The following is a 21,453-nucleotide window of genomic DNA, read 5'->3' on the forward strand; positions in this document are numbered from 1 at the left end:
ACTGAGCATTGGGCTATAGGCAATTGAAACATTGAGTTTGTTTTCATATTTTAAGATTGAATGAGTTCGTAATGTCTGAAATCTATGCCTCTTTGTTCATTGCACTCAAGAGATGAAAATAACAGTGGATGCTTTTTGAGTGCTTCCCACATGTGAGAGAGTTTGCAAAGTGCTTGACATTTGTTCATTCATTTAATTTCATCAGTGATCTGATGAGATTGTTTCCTTTATTATCACCTTTCTTATCCTTTATTATCCTCGAGAAGGAAACTGAGGTACAGGATGATGAAGTTATTTGTCTGCATGACACTGCTAGATAATGGTAGGGCCAGGATTTGAACTCAGAGGGTCTGGTTCCAGAGTCTCATTCCCAGACTAGCATACCAGTTCCCCTATTGGCCTATACCTGAGCATTTGTGTGTTTCCTGTAGCTCCTTAAAGAGTAAATGTCTCCTGCAATTTGGGTACATCAGGACTCGGGACCTGCATTAGATAATGGGCTCATAGGTCCATCCTCACTGGGACCCTCCTATGTGCGCAGGAAGAATGCTCCAAAGTAGGAGCCCAACCCTCCTCTGTCAAAGTGGCTTCCAAATATGTTAAAAGTCCAAGGATATCTTGCCATATCTGCCCCCACCCTGTTCCAGGGCACCGTGATAATTTGTCAGGACTGATGCAGTGGGACCTGAAGTGCCCTCCCTGTTCATCGGGGTGCACTATGGTCTGTTCTCAGTATGGTATTTGGCACATCATCTCCATTCAGAACCTTCCAACTGCTTCCTCTTTTACTCAGAATGAAAGACAGAGAGTTCTTCTTAGAACCTGTGTCATCTTCGACCACTCATCAGTTCTTTACCACTCCCCTCACTGCCTCCACCTCCCCCCTACCACTGGCTGCTCTCACTTCTCCTTAGGACCTTTGCACTGCTGAAATGTACCTCCTCCAATCATTTTCTGATGCCTAGTATAACTTGGCAATACCCTCACCCACCAGCTCTGTAGCCTTCCTCCCTGCATTATTTTTCTCCTTAGTGCTTATAATGACCTGATAAGCCATATGTCTTATCCATTAGTTTATTCCCTGTCTCTGCCCACTAGAGTGAACATATTTTTCATTCTGCTTTCATTCCTGTTGTGTCCCCAGAACTGAGAAGCCAGTGGGCGTACAATAAACATTTGTTAATGAAATGAATAAATGAAGGCATTTTAGAGTTGTTTTGGAGAATTAAATGAGCTAACATATGGAAAGCATCTTGAAAAAGGCTTAGCATGAAATTAGTGTTTAATAAATGTCAGATATTAATAAAATAATATTTTAGTACTTATTAAGTGAATGATGAATTAAAAATTGGAGACTTACTTAATCATGTAAGTGGAAAGAAGATGATCTTTCTAGAGATGCTGTAAATATTTTAACTTACATTTGCAGTGGATGCTATGGGAGGTTGTTAGGGACATTAGTTGTGGCCCCTTTTCCTGTTATCTAGAAGGTACTAGAAAATACCCTTCCCTGCACAGATGAACGATCCCTAAACATTGCTACACTTTGGAATCCCCTGGGAAATATTTTTTGAAAAGTGATCCTGGCTTTCACCCTTAGATATTCTCATATAGTTAGTCTGGGGTGAAACCTGGGCATTAGGGATATTTAATGTTCTCCAGATGATTCTAATATGCAGTAAAGTTTGGGCACCACTGCTAGAAGCTTCTCACAGTGCTGGAAGCTTCTCACAGTGCTGGCAGCAACATGGGGACTCATCTTCCCTAGTCCCACTCTATGCTTGGAACTGAGTTATGCCAGCCAGAATTTGATTCTCTGTAACACAACTCCTATGACTATTAGAAAGCTAAGTCACCTCTGCGACCTCTGCATCATTTAGAATATGTCTTCTGTGGATTCTGTTGCAAACTTGGAGCTCAGGGCCAAAGAATGTGTATTTCCTCTCCATTTTTTCCTTTCTTCCCTCTGGGGATAAAAGGAGAGACGCATTTCAAAATGTAGCTAGAGTACAGCACACTCATGTTACTGAACCCAAGCTCAAACCGATCGCCACACAACAGGCCAGCAAATCAAGGGACAAGTTTTGGGGACAAGGAATAGCAGCTTCATTGAGAAAGCTAGCAAACCAAGAAGATGGTGAACTAGATGGTGAACAAGAAGATGTCCAGAAGTCCCATATTACCTGAGTTAGAATTCTTTTATACTAGAGGGAATAGGGGTGTGGCTGGTTGTTACAAACTTCTTGGTGTCAGTATTCTTTCTTCTTACATAGGTCTGGTTACAATGTTCCTATAAACCTTGAACAAGGCAATGTTCTTTTACAAAGGTGCAGAGGCCGCTTGACTAAGCAGAGACAACAGAGCACAAGGGTTAGAGCTAAAGATACAGATCCAATATGGAGTTGGGTTTGTTCTTCTCTCTTGTTACACTCTGAGATGGAGCCCTCTTACAGAGGACACAAGAGAACAGCACAGTGTCCGTGACCCCCAGGTAACCCCACTCACCCACAGGCACAAACAGCCACGCCTGTTTCCGGCCTGGGAGACGAGTTATTGGAGCAAGGAATAACTTTAATCTGAAAGCTGGCAGACTGAGAAGATGGCATATGAGCACCTCAAAAAACCACTTTCCTTCAGTCATAATTCAGGTTCCTTTTATGTCAGAAGGAGGGAGTGGAGCCCAGTGTGGCACCGACCAATGGCTGAGCCAGGCCACTAAAGCTCCCTGCTTGACAGTTACCACTGTTCCCTCACTGGGGAGAGGCGCTTACTGTGGAACCAACTGATAGCTGAGCAGGACCACTAAAGTTCCCTGATTGACAGTTACGATTGTTCCCTCAGTTGGGGGAGGAGCTTACTGTGGAACCGACCAATAGCTGAGTGGGGCCACTAGCAGTCACTGGTTGACCTGTTGCTCACCCATGGACTCTTGCTTAGCCAGGGGCCCACTGTGGCTCCAGCCAATGGCTGCAGGAGGCTGCTGTAGCTGGTGGCTGCCTTGCTGCCACTACATCCTGAGCACAAAGGTATAAGTCCAGCAAGGGACCGGGTCTGAAGAAATACCCAGGTGCTCCAGCAATGTCCATCTCCAGCCCTCCATGGAGGAGGGCCTGCAGGCAGCGGAGACCAGGGTAACCAGATAGAGGGCGGTAGATGAGCCCATCAACCAGGATTACTGTCAGCGGGTGCCCCCAGAGCGAGCCAGCCTGGTGGCTAGGCATGGCTGTGAGCCAGGGGGTGCAGGGAAGCAGCCCCTGCCTCAGTGGAGTGCGGGGCCAGCACCAGGAAGGCAAGGGACCATCTGCCTCAGGTACTGCTGTGGAGGCCACCACTCCAGTGAGACATTGGAGATAGCACCCTACCAAGGCCAAACTCATGGGCATGTGATACAGCTGCAGTCACACTGGACCCTGGACTGGGTTTCACCTTCTGCTGTCCTGAAGTTCTCAGTCCTGGTGGAAGGAGGGCCCCGCGTTCTCCTTCTGCACTGTCCTTGCCAATGATGTAACTGGTCAAGCACATGACGCTTAGAATCAGAAGACCTGATGTGAATAGCACCTGGCTTTACACCTGAGAAGAGTGTGATCCTGGCCCAGTTCTTCTTCCTCTTTGGGCATTTACAAAGAGGAGGTGGTGGGGTCCAACTCCTTCTATCAGTGGGCTTTGTGAAGATGAAAGGAGGTAACAGATGAGTGTCAGCACATGACCCGCAACGGGTTAGTTTGTGACTAACACTTCTCTTTTTGCTGGTGTTCCAGATCACCAACTGCTGGATCGAAAAGACATTTCCTTCCTTTCTGTTTCAAAGGGATTTTAAACTTCTATTTTCCTAGCCAGTGATATATGCCAAAAAGAGGGTTTTCATTGATTTTTCTCAACTCTTATGAATTACACTGAAGGACCACAGGGTTCCTCCTTCTCTTTCCTTCTTGATTACATTTAAACAATACATTGTCCAGATGGTGTGTAGAGTAGCATCTTTTCAAGGTATTTTAAAATGATCTTCTTTTCCTTATTGAAGAAGATTAGAGAGAGAAAAATTGAATTAAGTCTGTGTCACTGAAATAATCTTGGCTTACATATTTAAGGAGATTTCTAGTGTTCACACTAATAACTCTTCTGCGTTGAAGTCTGCCTTGGATGATGTGCATGAGTGAAGACTTACAGGAGCTGATTTTTGACCTGACTCTCTGGCACATGGGCCCTGAGTGACAATAAGCCACCATTCTCAGTTTCCTCCCTGCACAATGCAGATAATAATACCTGTTCTACTCTTTCATGCTTAAGGTTGTTTTGTGGATCAAATGAGCTGTTTATGGAAGCATTTTGAAAATTTTTGAAAGCTGTACAGATTTCAAGTTTAGATTATCGATAAGCCTTCCAAAGTTTAGGTGTTAACAAAAGCATTTAAATCATTTGAATGTTTTTCTGGAATAGAAACACCAAGAGTTAATTCCTCAGCTTTGAAAAGGGGGACTGTATTTGATACCAGGATAACCCATTGCCACCTAAATGATCCCCATCACTTCAATTTCACTGGAGTCAGAAGCCATACGTGTTACCCACTAAAGGTCCAGAATATTCTGAGATTCTTTCTCAGCAGATCAGCTATAATTTGATAAACAGTTGTCTTTTTCTCTACTCGGTAATTCAGTTATTTATTGAGAGTCCGCTATGTGTCAGGCATTATTCTAGGCATCTGGGATAAATCAGAGAATGAAACAAAATCCCTTGGCTTCATGAGGCTTACATTCTGGTGTGGAGAACAGAATGATTAAGTAGGTTCCATAACATGTTAACAAGTGATTAGTGCTGTGGAACAACAACAGAAAAAAAAAAAATAGAAGAGGGAAAAGGGGGAGACAGGGCTGCGATTTTAAGTGTGCGTGTATAACCAGGATAGTCCTCTTTAAGCTCCACATTTAAGCACAGACTTGAGAGAGATGAGGCTGGGCCACACACATATCTGCAGGACAAGGATTTCAGGGTGAGGAATAGCCAATACAAAGGCCTGAAGCAGATGTGGGCCCGGGGCACTCAAGGAAGAAGCATGGCAGTGCATCTCCCCACGTCTTCCCTGCTCTCTCCCCAACAGAGAATAGACGGTTTTGCAGCTAGAGAAGGTGCTGTGACCTGAAACTCATACACTGATGCCTCTTCTCTCTTGTGTGTGCTTTGCCCACAGTCACATGACGCAAGCAATCCCATTTGATGACCCTCGGCTGGAGAGCTGCCCAGTCATCCCTCCAGCCCCACGGAGGGTGGAGATGAGGCGGGACCCTGTGCTGGGGTTTGGTTTCGTGGCAGGGAGTGAGAAGCCCGTGGTCGTCCGCTCAGTAACACCAGGTAAGCACCCAACCCCACTGCTTGGTCTCCAGGACCTTTTGCCACCCCATGCCAGCACGACCACTGTTCCATTTCATAAGTTTCATACTGTTCCGTCTCAGTCTGTGAAGTCTAGTTAAGTTTTCCCAGCACCTGGATAAAGCCAGACCAGCAGAGGTACAAAAATGGCTCTGCAAACGAGCTTTTAAACTTCCAAATCCATCATATTGCCAGACTTAGCAAAACACCCATCCATCATTTGTTACCATGGAGATGACCCACTTCTTAATGTATGAATGCATGTATTAAGAGGCAGGCATTGTGCTGTTTTCAGTCAGCTCCGGACAAACTCCTTACCACAAAATTGTCGGTAAGTTTCTCTAGGATTTAGGTCTTTGGGCGTGGTTGCATTCTTTTGCAAAAATGTACTCCCCTCTCTTTCCACTAGAGGCAGAAGATATTTCGCTACCCCATAGCTATTGGGTTGAACCAGATGATTGACTTTGGCCAGTGTCATATTAGATGATGACATAAAGATGACATAAGCAAAGGCTTGAAATGCGCTTGCCTAGTTGAGCTTGTTTCTTGGGTTTCTGCCATAGACGTAAGAAGAGTTTCCCTGAAGTGGCTGCTGCCCCTTCATCCTGAGCTCCTAAATGAACCTGTAAGGCAACCAGCCTGCAGCTGAGAGCTAAGTTACAAACTACCTTCAGTGTACAGCACAACTGCCCAGCTAACTTTGCCCTTGATCAGCCAATTCACAGTCATTCTAAAGACCCATATGCATGAAAGGAAACCCTACTGAGTTTGGGGATGTCTTGTTATACTGTAAATGCTAACTGATACAGATCAGATCAGATCAGATCAGTCACTCAGTCATGTCCAACTCTTCGTGACCCCATGAATCACAGCACGCCAGGCCTCCCTGTCCATCACCAACTCCCAGAGTTCACTCAGACTCACGTCCATCGAGTCAGTGATGCCATCCAGCCATCTCATCCTCTGTCGTCCCCTTCTCCTCTTGCCCCCAATCCCTCCCAGCATCAGAGTCTTTTCCAATGAGTCAACTCTAACTGATACAGTGTGTAGCAAATCTCTTAAATTCTCTCATAGGATCAGATAATGAATGTACTTGGTCTCAGTCATTCTCAGTGTAGAGATGTCCCACTGTCAACACAGTTGAATATAATGGACTGTAGTATCATTGCCTGATGTGGGCTGCCTTTGCCAGAAACCATGCTCTTTCTATTATTTATTAATTATGTGTATTTATATACTTATTTTAATGAACTTGTACTGGATTTATTTTCAGATAAAAGGAAAGTATCTTCTATGCTGTTATTCTCCAGTATTTTTCAAATCAGTAACAGAGTTCAAAAGGAAAATGCTGTAGTCAAGAGTGCAGACTCTGGCATCAGACTGCCTGGGTTTGATGGACTTGAATCCTGCCTCTGCTCTTATTAGGTTGTTTTTAGCTTCCGTGTTAACTCCCCTCCATTTCAGGGTGATGTAACTTCTCTACGTCCTTTGGATAAGGAGGACCATAGGGAGGGAACAAAATGCATTGGAAGGATGCCAGATTAATATCTGTTAATGTTAAACTCTAAAATATTCGGCCAGTTGAGTCTGTCAGTTAGGGGGAATGAAAGCCAACTAGTGGGCTAGTATAGATCATTAAAGTGGATTTCATTTTTCCTCATTTTGACACAATATGGCCCAGGGCAAGGACTGCAGATACAGTCAACCTCTTTAGACTTGTGCAGAGAAGAGTAAGTTTCCTGTTCACTCCTACCACTGCTTCATCACACAGCTTCATACTTTGTCTGCTGAGCTTTTTATTTTATTAGCTATAGATTATAGTTGTTGAACTCGATGCACTTGAGAACTTTATTCTCAAAATAAAAGAGATTTTTTGTATTTTATAATAATGAAATAATCCATATACTCTTCTTAAAAGAAAATGTAGGTAGTAAGAGGATAAAGGTTTTTAAAAAATCACCTGAGTTCCAACTACTGTTAACCATTATTAAGATATACATGGAGAGCATACATATAGTAAGACCATTCTGTTTATACATTTGCATGTATTATGTATCATTCATATATAAACATATACATAGTACTATATGTATGTATGTGTGTGTGCACACACATTTTTTCCTCAACGGGGTCCCATTGGATATGCAGTTTTGTAATAGCAGGACACTAAACATCTCTGTAGAATTCTCCAATGTATATGTCCTCCTCAGTGCTAACTGGAGATTCGGGTTTGGTTTTTCATTTTCTTTTACTGACTTACTGTTCCTTTAGCCTCTTCCCTTCCTTGCCCTCAACTTTCCTACACTCTTACCTACTTTAAGACAATTTTGAGAAGAGTAGAAAAAGCGAAAACTAAAGTCAAAGAGCACTGTTTCCAGTCATTTTTAAGAATTAAAATGCAGTCATACAAATTGTATCTCTCATAAAATAACTCTATTGAAGTCAAGTGATTCCAATGGTAAGATCAGATTATTCTATAGTAGACCAGCCAGCCTTCAGAGTAAAGGGCATGAGAGCCCTCTGAAGTATTCCCCCACTTCATGTTCCGGAAGGCACTGTATATTGCTTCCTCCTATAATTCTTGCTTAAGAAAGAGTATTTCCATGTGATCAAAAAACATAGGTCAAATGTAAGGCTAAGTCTTGTTCATCTGCATATGGTTTTCTCATCACATTAGTTAACACCCATTCTGCAAACAGTTACTTTGGAGATTTTTCTGTGTTTGAACAGCATTTGACTTCTAACCATTTCTTTGAATTTGAGTGACTTGCTCTTATGTAATCCAGTCATCATTAAAAGTCCCTCAAGTGACTTTCAGAATTCCTTTTGTGTGCGAACACTGAATCTCAGTTCCCACATCTGGAAATGAGTATTTTCTATCACTAATACAGGGCCACATAAAGGTTCTCCCTTCTATCTCACTCCACAGAAAGGAGACAAATGTCTCTTCCAGATTGAGAGACGTATGCCAAATGTCTGGTGGGTAGACAACAGCTGAATTACTTTGAGTTCCATGTTCTGAGTGTTGTGTCCATTTCAATCACTACATGAATTGACAACGTTTGTAAAATAACCTTTCAGTTGTACCTATTACCCAGATAGACCTCTGGAAAAAAAATTAAAATTCCAGTACCATATAGCACCAGATCAGTATTTAGGGGATAATTCCATTAGACATGTGAAGGCAATTCATATTATCAAAGTATTTGCTTTCAAGTTTTATTTAGTACAAATGTGTGCTTCATGCAGCTATGTCCTTAAGTTTATGTGTCAAGAGACCTGTCAGTGACCAGTTTTTGAGTTAGAGGAGGAAGTTCAAAAGAGATGCTGGCCACCTTGAACATGGAAGCATTCACAGACCTAAGCTGAGACCCAGTCCAACCCTTCCAGGCAATTCTTTCCCTTGTGTAAACCTCAGTCATGTCATTATATGGAAGGGATTATAGCATTCAGTGAGGTTACTAGTTAAAGCACTTAGCCTGTTGCCTGGTACACAATAAATGCTCAACAAATATTTGTTCTCTATTTGCTCCTTGGAAAAACAATTGAAAGAGGCTGTGATGGATGACAAATCCTCTGCAATCACATGTGAGGCCCACCACAAACATCCCGACACAGTCCAAACCATAGAAACAACCCAACGCCCTCATCTCCCAGCAGTCATGGTGGACCACGGCTTCTTACCAAAGCCAGCTTCCTTCCTCCCACCAGTCAGGCAATACGTATTAAATGCTCATAATAGAATTCCCCCCAGTTGCTGAGAGCAAAGCCCTGCTTCCTTGAACCCTCTTCCCCAAAACCCATAACACAAAGTCGAATCCCGCAGGTCCTTCCTGGCACCCTCGTGTTCAGCTGTCTTCCAGGCCCCCACAGTGTGCCGTCTCCCTGTTGTACAGAGGAAGCAAATGTAGCTGTGTTCAAATCCAGGTGTGCTCAGGTGGTCGAAACTTCGGCTGCCAGGCATCAGCCCTGCTGACCAGCTACCTGTTGGGGAAATACCTTCTTCTAAGGGCCCTGACACTCGGAGTGTGGGCAGCTGGCCGGCAGCCTTAGCAGCCACCAGGACCTTTTAGGACAGGCCATCTGTCCCCCTGCTGTCTTCCTCACCTACAGAGTCAGTCTGCAGGGCAACACATTCCCACGTGATTCATATGCCTTTTAAAGTATGGGAAGCATTACCAGTCTCCACCTTGCCTGGAAAGTTTAAGAGCCATGTTGATTCCTGAATCCCACCTCCAGAGCTTCTGATTTCATCAGCCTGGGTGCACCCTGGGCCTTGGGTGCTTCCCCAAAGCTCCCACCCACCTCCCCAGTTCTGTCTAATGTTGGCAAGGATATTGAAGTGAACACCCATGTGTGGGTCGGGTTTGTTTTTGCTGATAACATCCATTGCTCACAAGAAGTCATGACTAGGAGCCGAGGCTACACATGGACGGATGACCACTGGGCTTCTCACCTGCTCTTTACTCTCCTTTGTCGCCAGGTGGCCCGTCTGAAGGCAAGCTGATCCCGGGAGATCAGATTGTAATGATCAACGATGAGGCAGTCAGTGCCGCACCAAGGGAGCGAGTCATTGACTTAGTCAGGTAAGTGACTTGCTCACCCGGGCTCCGTCAGGAGGCTGCGCAATTCTGAGACCTCACTCTGCAGAGGAAGGGCTTCCCATGGGCCATTTCAGAGCAGAAACACAAGCTGACCCAATCACCTTGAAAGTGCTGTTGACACTGACCTCTAATGTAAATCACCAGGCTCTGTAAACAGACACCTACTTGTCTGTTCTGCTAACGTTCAGAATGCAGACGCTGAATGAAACAGTCCTATTACCACTGCTCTAACCAAGTGTTGCATTTTTGTTTCCTTTCAAAATAACTAACACATTGATATTCCATAATCAAGGAGATCAACATGCTGTTGCTGAGTTCATTTTAAGTGGTGAATACTTTTCTAAACGTAATCGCATGGATACAGAAACATGCAGTTCACTAATTTTTCATACCTGACTGAGTGATTCATTACTGAATTTTCAAATCATCAACCAAGGTAACAGGATCATTAGGTCAAAAGTAGAACAGTTTTTAAAATGTGCTTGGTTTATTGGTTTAGTTTCAGCATAGATGTAAATAATGTTATGTCATATTCGTAAAGGGGTGTCAGAAAATGTATTTTATGTGATGTTAAAATAGGGTGAACAGTCTTCTTCGAAGCCCACAAGAGTTCTACTTCCATGGTGAATCTAGGGCAAAGGGGTCTTGTGAAGTTTTCCAAATGAAGCTGTATCTGTTAGATGAATGGACCCCCTCATACTGCCCAGCATCGAGGGATACTGACGAGATTGTGTGACATTTTTTATAAACCGATCTTCTGAGGCGAGATGGAAGTGGAAGGCTCTCAGGACACTTTAAATAAACTGAGATAGGAATCTTCTAACACTTAACGCTCTCTCATAACAGAAAGGTACATCTGTACCCTGAGAAAGGCAAAAATGTATTTCTAGGGTTTTCTGGAGAAACTTTCTTTCCCAAGCTTAGTTCAGCTTCTGCTTTACCCCGAAGTACTGTCTGGTCACACCTCCTGGGAGGAACTGGGACAGTGGTGAGAAGACAGAGAAACAGAAATAGACACTTATTTTTAGGGTAACCAACCCTCCCAGTTTTAGCAGCAAAGGGCCCACATCCTGAGATGGTCCTTCTTCTGAGGTGGTTGGTCTGGTCACCCCACTTTAGTGCCGGCCTCAGAGTGGAGCCTTCCCAACTGGATGGCAAAGTGCCTGTGCTCGTGGGGTATCCAAATCCCCTTGAGTTCCTCCCGGGGAGCAAGCACTGAGGTGCATGTCGGTCACCCTAGGGCAGGAGCCATTCTTCCTGGGGACCAGGAACGTAGGGGTCAGGAGTGCTGCCACCATGTAGAGCCCTTGTGGGGAGCTGGAATGTGACCGTTTAGAAACCAGTCTCTCTTGAGATGTGTGTAGGTGTCAGGGGGGACACACCTTGGGCCAGCAGGCTCTGAGCCCTCTGTGGGCTCACGTCCTGGAGTGGTGGGGCTGATGACAGGTTGCACGGTCTTCATGTTATCCCCTAAACACATGCTCCTGTGATCAGTCCTATTGATTTCTGTGCTCAGAGGATGACAGAAGAAATAAAATATCTCTGTTTGTGTTTGCTGTGACTAAATCGCCTGCTGCAAGACAGAGATGGAGAAAAAGTCATCTAAGCGTGTGATCATGTTCTAGCCATCCTTTCAGGGCATTTAGAAAGATTTTTTCTTTTTTTCAGAAAAAGATTTTTCCCTTCTGGTTTAAAGCATGGTGAAAGAAAATGGCATCTCTGTAAACAAAAATCTGTATCGCACTTTTTATATAATGGAGCTCAGTGAAGAGTTATTGAATAGATGAACCAATTAAAAGAGCGGAGAGCAGACGACAGCTTGCAATCCAAATCCAACCGCCACCTGTTTTGGACAGCCCAGGAGCTAAGAATGGTTTTCACCATTTTAAAAGAGTTGGGCAAAAAATAAAAGAATATTTTGTGCCACAGAAAAATAATTTGAAATTCAAATTTCTGAGCCCATAAATAACGTTTTCTTGGAAACCAGCCACACCCATTCATTTAGATAGATCAGGATCTAAGAAGGTCTGCTCCCTGTACCTGCAGAGCAACCTGGGGCCCATAGGGAAGGAGATATTGACTATCTGATCTTGTCAGAAAAGGTTTGACCCCTGCTTTAGGAAACTTTAAGGTAACCAATCACCTTTTCTTTGGTTAAGCCAAATTTAGATTAAAATCCAAATGATATATGTATTGGATTTTACTCAGGATGGGGTTATGATTACCACAGGATTCCCACATTCTTGATGATGGGGTGTGGTGTTTGAAATGGGTTGACGTGGAAAGCACTCATGCTTTTTAAGCAGGTAGATAAAACTCTCTTGCCATTATCTCAGCCCGGCCCCCTTCCACATCCCTAAGGTGGCCGAGGGTGAACTGAGGTCACAGTTTGAGCCCTTTCAGGGTGAACTGTGGCTTCTCCTCTGATTAGCGTTGGCTGTCACCCCCATTGTGTTCCTGAAGTGCCCATACTGGCTCTTCCATGAGACTCACCTGTGGGTTCTTTGGTGGTGGAAGAGGAGGGCAGCGTCTTGGCACCAGCTTTCCTGCAAGACCTCTTGGGTACGGCACCAGGCAGACTGGCTATATTTCAAGACGTCCACTTGACTTCATCCCTGACAGAGGGACGTGACCTCTCACAGCCTCATGGCCCTTCTCACAGCTCCTTGGTTCTCCCCCACTCTTTCTAGAAGGAGAAGGACAGAAGCGGCATCGCCTCAGACTACATTCTAAAGTCAATTGCCTCCTTTTAGAAAGTTCTGGCGAATCCCGTTTGTTTGCAGTTGACTTTAGAATGCAGTCTGAGCATCCTTTGGCTGCTGTCTCAGTGATGGATGACAGGGACACAGTTTGATTCAGCAGTGATGCTTGATGTTGTCAAATCAGGTGACCTGGATCCCGAGTTCCGTGAGAAAAGCACCCTTGTCTGTGTTGTCCTCTGCCATGTCCCCACAGCGAGGTCCAGTGCCAGGCCCGCAGGAGGTGCCCACTAACGATGTGTTGAAAGGGAGTGGGCTCTGAACAGCACTCTTTGCAAAAAATGACAATTTAGATGGTTTTCTTCAAGCCCTCCTACAGCTATTCTGTGAGTTTCAATGTGAGATAAATGAATCCATGCCTCACGAAAACATACATTTCTTTCACCAATTTATCTTACGTTTTTACAGCACCTACTCTAGATGCAGGCCACTGAGCTAGGCACCCGATCTACAGGGACAGGTGAGCCAAAGCCAAGCCTTCAGGGAGCTTACATCACGTCTATTCATTTGGGACCCCTCAAAACAGACAAGCCCCCACCTTAGCCACATGGGGGGATTGTCAGATTTGAAAGGGTTTTGTTAGTGATAAAAACACATAGGCCTGAGGCTTTCTTGGTGGCTCAGTGGTAAAGAATCCACCTGCCAATGCTGGAGACACAGGTTGCATTCCTGGTCTGGAAAGATCCCACATGCCACAGAGCAACTAAGCCAGTGCACCACAGCTACTGAGCCCAGGTGCTGCAACCACTGAAGTCCTCTATAGGTGAATGTGCTCTGCAACAGGAGTGGCCACCGCAATGAGAAGCCCGAGCACCGAAACTAGAGGGTAGCCCTGGCTCGCCGAAACTAGAGAAAAGCCCACACAGCAACAAAGACCCAGCACAGCCAAAAATAAATAAAACACATTAAAAAAATTAAAACAAACACACACATAGGCCTGGATGTACTGAGAGGGTGAGCACATCATCCTAAAACTTACTCCCTTTTAATCTCAGGGCAGTAAATGTACCTTTATAAAAGTAACAGGGCACTTTATTTTAATCAAACAAATCTTAAGTACAGTGGCAGTGCAATTCACAGAGGTGAGATGCAGCTGGCTGTGTAGTTATTGTAACAGATACCTTCAAACTCATTAAACCAGAATTTTCAAGTAGTGCATTTCTCACTAATGAAAAAGTTCATCCATTAGAAAATTTTCATGTGTCTTTCCACCAGTTTAGTCTTCTATCTGCCATATGTATATTCCACTGAAAATTCAGCTATTGTAAAAGAGTCTCTTTTTTATTGGGCTTCTCAGCCGATACATGTTTTAACGTCTGTATCTTATACAAGATGAATTCCCTTTCTGTTTGATAAAATATCTCATTTTCTTACCCATTGAGGAAATCTGGGAAAATCCTCATCTTTTTAATAACACTGTAAAATTCTCCCTTTAAAAATTGGCATCCACTTACTTGCCTACATGGTCTTATTTTGGTCTTTTTTTTTTCCCCATTGCCACTTTTGCTCATGGATCATTTTTTGTTTCTAGATATATTTGTGTTTCTTTGTGGATTATTTTTCTTATCATTTGGCTGCTGTATTGTAGAATTTTTTTTCTTGAGAAAATGAGTTTCTGGGAGACCAATTTACTGCTATAGTAACCACATTTGGGTTTTTTCATGTATCCTCAAAAAGAACTATAATTGCAGCAACTGAAATTAGATGAATTCCGTTCATTTCATAGTTTTATAAATTGTTAACTCTAACTCATACTTTCTAGTGGTGGAAGACTGAAATCTTTGAAGAATTCATGCCCTTTGCAAATTATCATATCTTTCCTCTTTAGAAGTATCCAAGGGTAGTTTCCCTTGGCTTTTCACAATTAGACAAATTAACTTAAAACAGTCTCCTAATTTTTGTTTTTAAAAAACTGTGGCATATAATTGCTCATAGACATTAGGAATCATGCTCCATTCCCCCAAGGCTAGCCAATCCAATTAGATTCATTTTTAAAATTTCTTTAATTAATTTATAGGGCTCACAATTATTGAGCATTAAGGGGATAGCAAATGTCATGTAGAATGCTGGTAGTGTATAAATACAGTATTCCTGCCCTCACGGAGGAGACTACTAAGTAATTGCACTCTATTTAGTGGGAGGGTCGTGTTGGGTATTGGGTGGGAATGTTCCATTTGTCTCTGGGAACTCCAAACCCTCCTGAGAGACACTCACTTTTCAACTGGCAGACATGGAAATATCCATTGCTTTGATAAATGTCCTGAATCACAATCTCAACATTTGCTTCTGCCCTCCCTCATCAGTGCTTCCCTGGTATCTCAGCTGGTAAAGAATCAGCCTGCAATGCAGGAGACCCCAGTTCGATTCCTGGGTTGGGAAGATCTGCTGGAGAAGGTATAGGCTACCCACTCCAGTATTATTGGGCTTCCCTGGTGGCTCAGCTGGTAAAGAATCACTGAGTCGGAAAGATCCCCTGGAGAAGGGCATGGCAACCCCCTCCGGTATTCTTGCCTAGAGAATCCCACAGACAGAGGAGCCTGATGGGCTACAAGTCCATGGGGTCGCAAAGAGTCAGACACAACTGAAGCCACTTAGCATGCACAGGATGCACAGATGGGGAAATTGAGATACAGGGAAGTTAACAAATATGCTCAAGATCCCACAGCTAGTAAGCAGTGGAGGGAAACCAAGTCCGGCTCCTAAGTGAATGCTCTTAACCCACTCCTCCTTTGTAGCCTTCACAACAGCCGTGCGGGCACGTAGTGTTTATTGTACCCTCATTACGGAGTGGAAACTGAGGCTTAGAGAGGTTGAAGCACTTGCTTAACCTGGACAATTGCTCAGGGCCACGAAGGGGATATGCAGTGGGAGTAGTAGAAAGCTAGTACAAATGACTGGGCCCGGTAGTTCAAAGGGACCAAGCCAGCTATCTAGTGTATTAGGTTCTTAGTGAACCCAGAAAACAACAGAGCTGGAAAGGGGCTCTAGAATCTGGATCTTAGTGCCTTCACCCCATCGACACCTCCACTCCAATTTTAGGTTAGACAAAATAGCCTGTCTCCTATCACCAGTTGGCCCAATGCTCGTCTTGATTTTTGTAGGAAGAGCTCAGGAGTACCTGCTCACTGCGGTCAGTGGGAGCCTGGTAAGCTTAATAAGAGTGAAATGAAGCAATTAGAAGGGACCCATCTAACAATAATATCTGTCTTTTTGTCAGTCCCTCCTCATCAGATCATGTTCCAAGAGTGTTGTGTCTATAGAAGAATATATTCAGAAGGTCACCTTCCTAATTTCAGCTGGACTTAAATGCCTCTTGGTGCTGAGTAGTAAAATAACAAAGTGATGAACATCTATTGAGCATCTCGCAAATAAAGTATGCGTGATGGTGTATGACATAATAAAGCCTCCCTGTAGTAAAACCAGCAAGCGCTTTCAGTGAAAACACAAAGGAACAGCCCCTCAGTATGCTGAGGTTACAGATGGTGGTCTCACCTAATACACACTTGCAGTGTACACATTTTCTGACAATTACAAATTATAGTGCCTTGGGAGAAAGAAGTTTGGGATTCTAGAAGATGGAAAGTGTGGGGAAACATTCTAATATGGATAAAGTAGAAAAGGAGATTTGAGTCCATAGTTTATAAAGGTTATAATAGCAACTCATGTATGGAAAATCAATGTTGGAGATGGAAGAAGCAGAGAAAAATGTAAGGTCAGGCATGTTTTCAGTGATCTTCTATGTTTGAGACCACTGAATGTCTTACCTTGTAAGAACAAGTACTTTACTTGAATTAAGAACAAAAATGGAAAAAGATAATTATTGGCCTTATGCCATGTTCTATTAATCCTTTAGAACTAGCAATTTATAAATTCTTCCATGCCATTTGTACAAGTAGCTGAAAAGAAAAAAAAAATTATCCTGGTGAGCCTGTGGTCAGAACATGCTCAGGATCAAGCTATAAACCTAATTCCCTATATATTTTAATAGAGGGTCTCAGGTGTTCAAGGCCAGATTGTGTTTTTACAGGCAACACAGTGGAGGCTGTGGTTGCCAGAAATCTCAGGCCATACCCTCAGATGTGCATTGTTATTTATCTGTTATGTGTCACAATCTAAATTTTATTCCAAATCCTTATCCTAGGGCATGGTCAATTCATCTCATTTGCTGTGGTGTGGAGTCTACATTTACAGGGCTTGGTGCAATGGGAGAAGGCGTTGGAAAGGTGAAGTGTGTTCCTGTTTTTGGCCTCATCATCGATCTCACTAGAATTCACTGAGACATCTTTGTGCCCATCTGGTCCACTTTTGATCACTCACATAGGCAGGGAGCTACTTGTTATCCCTTGTTCACCACCTCCAACCCTTCCAAAGCCATGTCTCTATCATCTTGGGTACACTTGCTCCTCCTGAGCCATAATGGGACACTGAATAATTGCAAGGCTAATTCCTTCTGTGATCGTGTCACTTTCGAGCTTCTTGCTAGGAAAGAAGACATAGGTCACTGTAGTCTTTAATTTCACAAGGCTATGTGGTGGTTCCCAAGTGATTCTTCCCAGAGAATCAGCTTCTCAAACAAGGGGAAGCACACCTGTCCTTTCCCAGGCACCCACAAGTTGGTGCTCTTCTGCTTTCCCCAAGATACTCCCCATCTCTCCCAGCCTCTCGCTAATCCCCATTCTGGAGAGGAAGGAGCTTCACTCTCATTTATAGAATATCCTTCCTATCCCTTAGCTCCTGAAATTTAGGTATTTATCTAGGTATGTTGTCTTGTCCTGCAGTCATGATTACATGTTGTCTGGCTGACCATAGAAAAAACAAAACAGCAGACCGTGCAGAGTAAAGAAATGGGCTTGGAGGTGAACATCAGTGAATATTTCAAAATATTGTCCTGCTATTCATTGAAAGCCAGATTTAGAAAAGGCAGAGGAACCAGAGATCAAATTGCCAACATCTGTTGGATCATCGAAAAAGCAAGAGAGTCCCAGAAAAACATCTATTTCTGCTTCATTGACTATGCTAAAGCCTTTGATTGTGTGGATCACAACAAACTTTGGAAAATTCTTAATGAGATAGGAATACCACACCACCTTACCTGCCTGCTGAGAAACCTGTATGCAGGTCAAGAAGCAACAGTTAAAACGGGATATGGAAAAACAGACTGGTTGCAAATTGGGAAAGGAGTACATCAAGGCTGTATATTGTCACCCTGCTTATTTAACTCATGTGCAGAATATGTCATGTGAAATGCTAGGCTGGATAAAGCACAAGCTGGAATCAAAATTCCCAGGAGAAATATCAATAACCTCCAATATGCTGATGACACCACCCTTATGGCAGAAAGAGAAGAGGAACTGAAGAGCCTCTTGATGAAAGTGAGAGAAGAGAGTGAAAAGGCTGGCTTAAAACTTACCATTCAAAAAACTAAGATCATGGCATCTGGCCCCATCACTTCATGGCAAATAGATGGGGAAACAATATAAACATTGAGAGACTTTATTTTCTTGGGCTCCAAAATCACTGCGAATGGTGAAGTTAAAAGCAGCCATGAAATTAAAACACGCTTGCTCCTTAGAAGGAAAGTTATGACCAACCTAAACAGCATATTCAAAAGCAGAGACATTACTTTGCAAACAAAGCTCTGTCTAGTCAAGGTTTTTCCAGTGGTCATGTATGAATGTGAGAGTTGGACTATAAAGAAAGCTGAGTGCCGAAGAATTGATGCTTTTGAACTGTGGTGTTGGAGAAGACTCTTGAGAGTCCCTTGCACTGCAAGGAGATCCAGCCAGTTCATCCTAAAGGACATCAGTCCTGGGTGTTCATTGGAGGGACTGATGTTGAAGCTGAAACTCCAGTACTTTGGCCACCTGATTCGAAGAACTGACTGACTAGAAAAGGCCCTGATGCTGGGCAAGATTGAAGGCAGGAAGAGAAGGGAAAGACAGAGGATGAGATGGTTGGATGGCATCTCCAACTCAATGGACATGAGTTTTGGTAAGCTCCGGGAGTTGATGAAGGACAGGGAAGTCTGGCAGGCTGCAGTCCATGGGGTTGCAAAGAGTCAGACACGACAGTGCGACTGAACTGAACTGAAAACTCTTAGTGGGGTAAGATCAGAAACCACACTCCTCATAAATTTGAGTTCCTTTTGTATTTGTTCAGGTTACCATCAGCATCATCACTTAGAATTTTCACTTGGAAGGCTTTGCCTCAAGGTCAAAGGAGGTGATGTACAGGGGAGCACTTTGTCACTTGTCACCTGCTGTTCTCTGTATGTCTGCTACTGCTAAGTCGCTTCAGTCGTGTCCGACTCTGTGTGACCCCATAGACGGCAGCCCACCAGACTCCCCCGTCCCTGGGATCCTCCAGTCAAGAACACTGGAGTGGGTTGCCATTTCCTTCTCCAGTGCATGAAAGTGAAAAGTGAAAGTGAAGTCGCTCAGTCATATCTGACTCTTAGCGACCCCATGGACTGCAGCCCACCAGACTCCTCCATCCATGGGATTTTCCAGGCAGTAGCACTGGAGTGGGGTGCCATTGCCTTCTCCGTCTCTGTATGTCAGATACTGTCATTGCTGCTTCTGGGGATTGGAGCACAAACCCAGAAGTCAACCAAAACCAGAGAGGACCCTGAGTAGAAGTCTCATCTTTCAGGTTTAACATCTCATGGGGGAGCAATTTAAAAGCCCTAAACCTCAGAGTTTTCAAAGGTAGCTAGGCTCATGCTGCAGGTGCTAGAACCCAGAAGTGATTGGCGTTGAACTTGACTTGGGGGACCACACAGGTGGGCAGTGGTGGGATGAGGTATGCAGTGTATTCCAGCTGGAACAAGAGTGTTTTGTCAAATGGGGGGATGGGGTGTGGAAAGATGCAGGGATATTTGGCGTGTGCCCTCCTGAGGTTGAAAGTAGGTTATGAATAACCTAAACCAGGGGTCAGCAAACTTTTTCTGCAAAGGACTAGACAGTAGATATTTTAGGCTTTGAAGGCCATGGTCTCTGCTACAACTCAACTCTGCCATCTAGCATATAAACAACCATAATTAATATGTAAACAAACATACATGGCTGTGTTCCAATAAAATGTTATTTACACAAACAAGAGTGCCGACCTATAAGCTTGAGAGACCTCACCCATCAAAACGTGAGGATAGAGAGCCATAGGTATTCCATCCGAGATCATGTTTCATTGAACAGCTCTGTCTTTGAATGGAAGGACATTTAACAACTGACCTCATTCACTAAATCCTGGTGGTGCTCCCCCCATCACTGGGAACGTGTCCACCCCATTGAGGACCACTGAAGATGATTATTATGAAATGCTTCCAGTGTGAGCTTCTTGTGGTCAATAGACAATGCATCATACATTTTCCTCAAGAGGGTGCAAATTTCAAATTCCTGCAGATGATTGGTTCCAGTGGGTGGAATTTTCCAAGATGGCACCATATCCAGGAGATGGTTGAGAAGAGAGGAAGGAGGTAATGAGGAAAGTTCTGTCCCTGTTCCCAAGCAACAGAACAGGGAGTAGGGAGCAGGGAGGTAGCAATTACCAACATCCACCCTCTCCCTGCTGGGAACCCAGCTGGTGTGGTAGCAGAGACCCCCAAGTTCATAAACAGAATGGTAAGATAGTGGATTTTAGTTATAAATAGTATCTATAAAAATGTACTGACATAAATCTGAGGCAGAAAAGGATTCTTTGAACAAGTAAGATACAGAGAGATTTTGTACTCCCCTGACACTCTTTGCTACCTTTTTTTTTTTTCATGGAAACAGAAGCTGTTGAAAGAGGCACTTGTTCAGAAATATCTTTTTAAAAAAGCAAAAGGAAAGCAGCCACCATTTATTAAGCCTTTTTCTGGGCCACATACACAAATTCTGGCACATTTCTGTGATTGGACTCATTGATAGTTAAGGACTTCTCAGGTGGCTCAGTGGTCAAGAATCAGCCTGCCAATGCAGTATACACAGGAGACCCGGATTCAGTCCCTGGGTCGGGAAGATCCCCTGGAGGAGAAAATGACAACCACTCCAGCATTCTTGCTGGACAATTCCTTGGACAGAGGGGCCTGGCGGGCTACAATTCATGTGGTCGCAGAGTCAGACACAACTGGACGATGGAGCACACACACACACAGTTCAGGAAACAGGATTGGTGCTAACTAAATGCAAGGCTCTGAACTCAACTGCAAAGTGCTGTGATTTGGTCAAGGTCAGTTGAGCAATACTTGATGAAGCCAGGAAGTCAGCCCAGTGCTTCCTTGGTGTGCATGTTCTCTGACTCCTTGCTGCCAATCAGTGCCCAAGGGACCCTTAGATATTGAGCAAGCCAGTCTGTGGTGGATGTGGATTCAGCCATCAGAGCATCTTTCCTGAATGTTGAGAGCTGATTATCATCCCCAGGACCCTTGCATGACCCAGCCAAGGGGGAACTCTTCCAAGACATAACTGAGAATGTGTTACCCACCAGCCAACTAGTCAGGAGTTCAGAGTAAAGGTGCATTATTTAGTAATACAAAGAAATGGCATGTTCTTACTACCAGTGTAAACACCTAGTCTTTTTTTAAATGTTGGATGATATGCAGAAGCAAGGAAAATGGGGACTTTCTTTAGTGCCGTTTGTCCACTCTGAAATACTTTTCAATTCCACATCCATACATATGAGCTCATGTCTCTCAAATTGGCTTTAATTTCAACACCTTTGCTTATTAGTATTCTGTATGTTTTAAA

The 21,453-nt window shown here is 43.8% G+C and overlaps 1 protein-coding gene across 2 annotated transcripts in view; it reads left to right on the top strand.

Moving 5' to 3' along the window:
* Positions 1–21,453, top strand: part of FRMPD4 (FERM and PDZ domain containing 4) — a 194,422-nt gene that overhangs the window by 87,913 nt on the left and 85,056 nt on the right. For both annotated transcript variants that reach the window (XM_086386913.1, XM_086386914.1), the window contains exons 2-3: positions 5,186–5,346; positions 9,848–9,950. In XM_086386913.1, the coding sequence (XP_086243039.1) occupies positions 5,186–5,346; positions 9,848–9,950 (264 nt within the window). The remainder of the gene's footprint in view (positions 1–5,185; positions 5,347–9,847; positions 9,951–21,453) is intronic.

This window comes from Bos grunniens, chromosome X, assembly GCF_055505025.1.
Source record: "Bos grunniens cultivar Pamir isolate PY7600 chromosome X, Bosgru_T2T1.0, whole genome shotgun sequence".
Taxonomy (NCBI): Eukaryota; Metazoa; Chordata; class Mammalia; order Artiodactyla; family Bovidae; genus Bos; species Bos grunniens.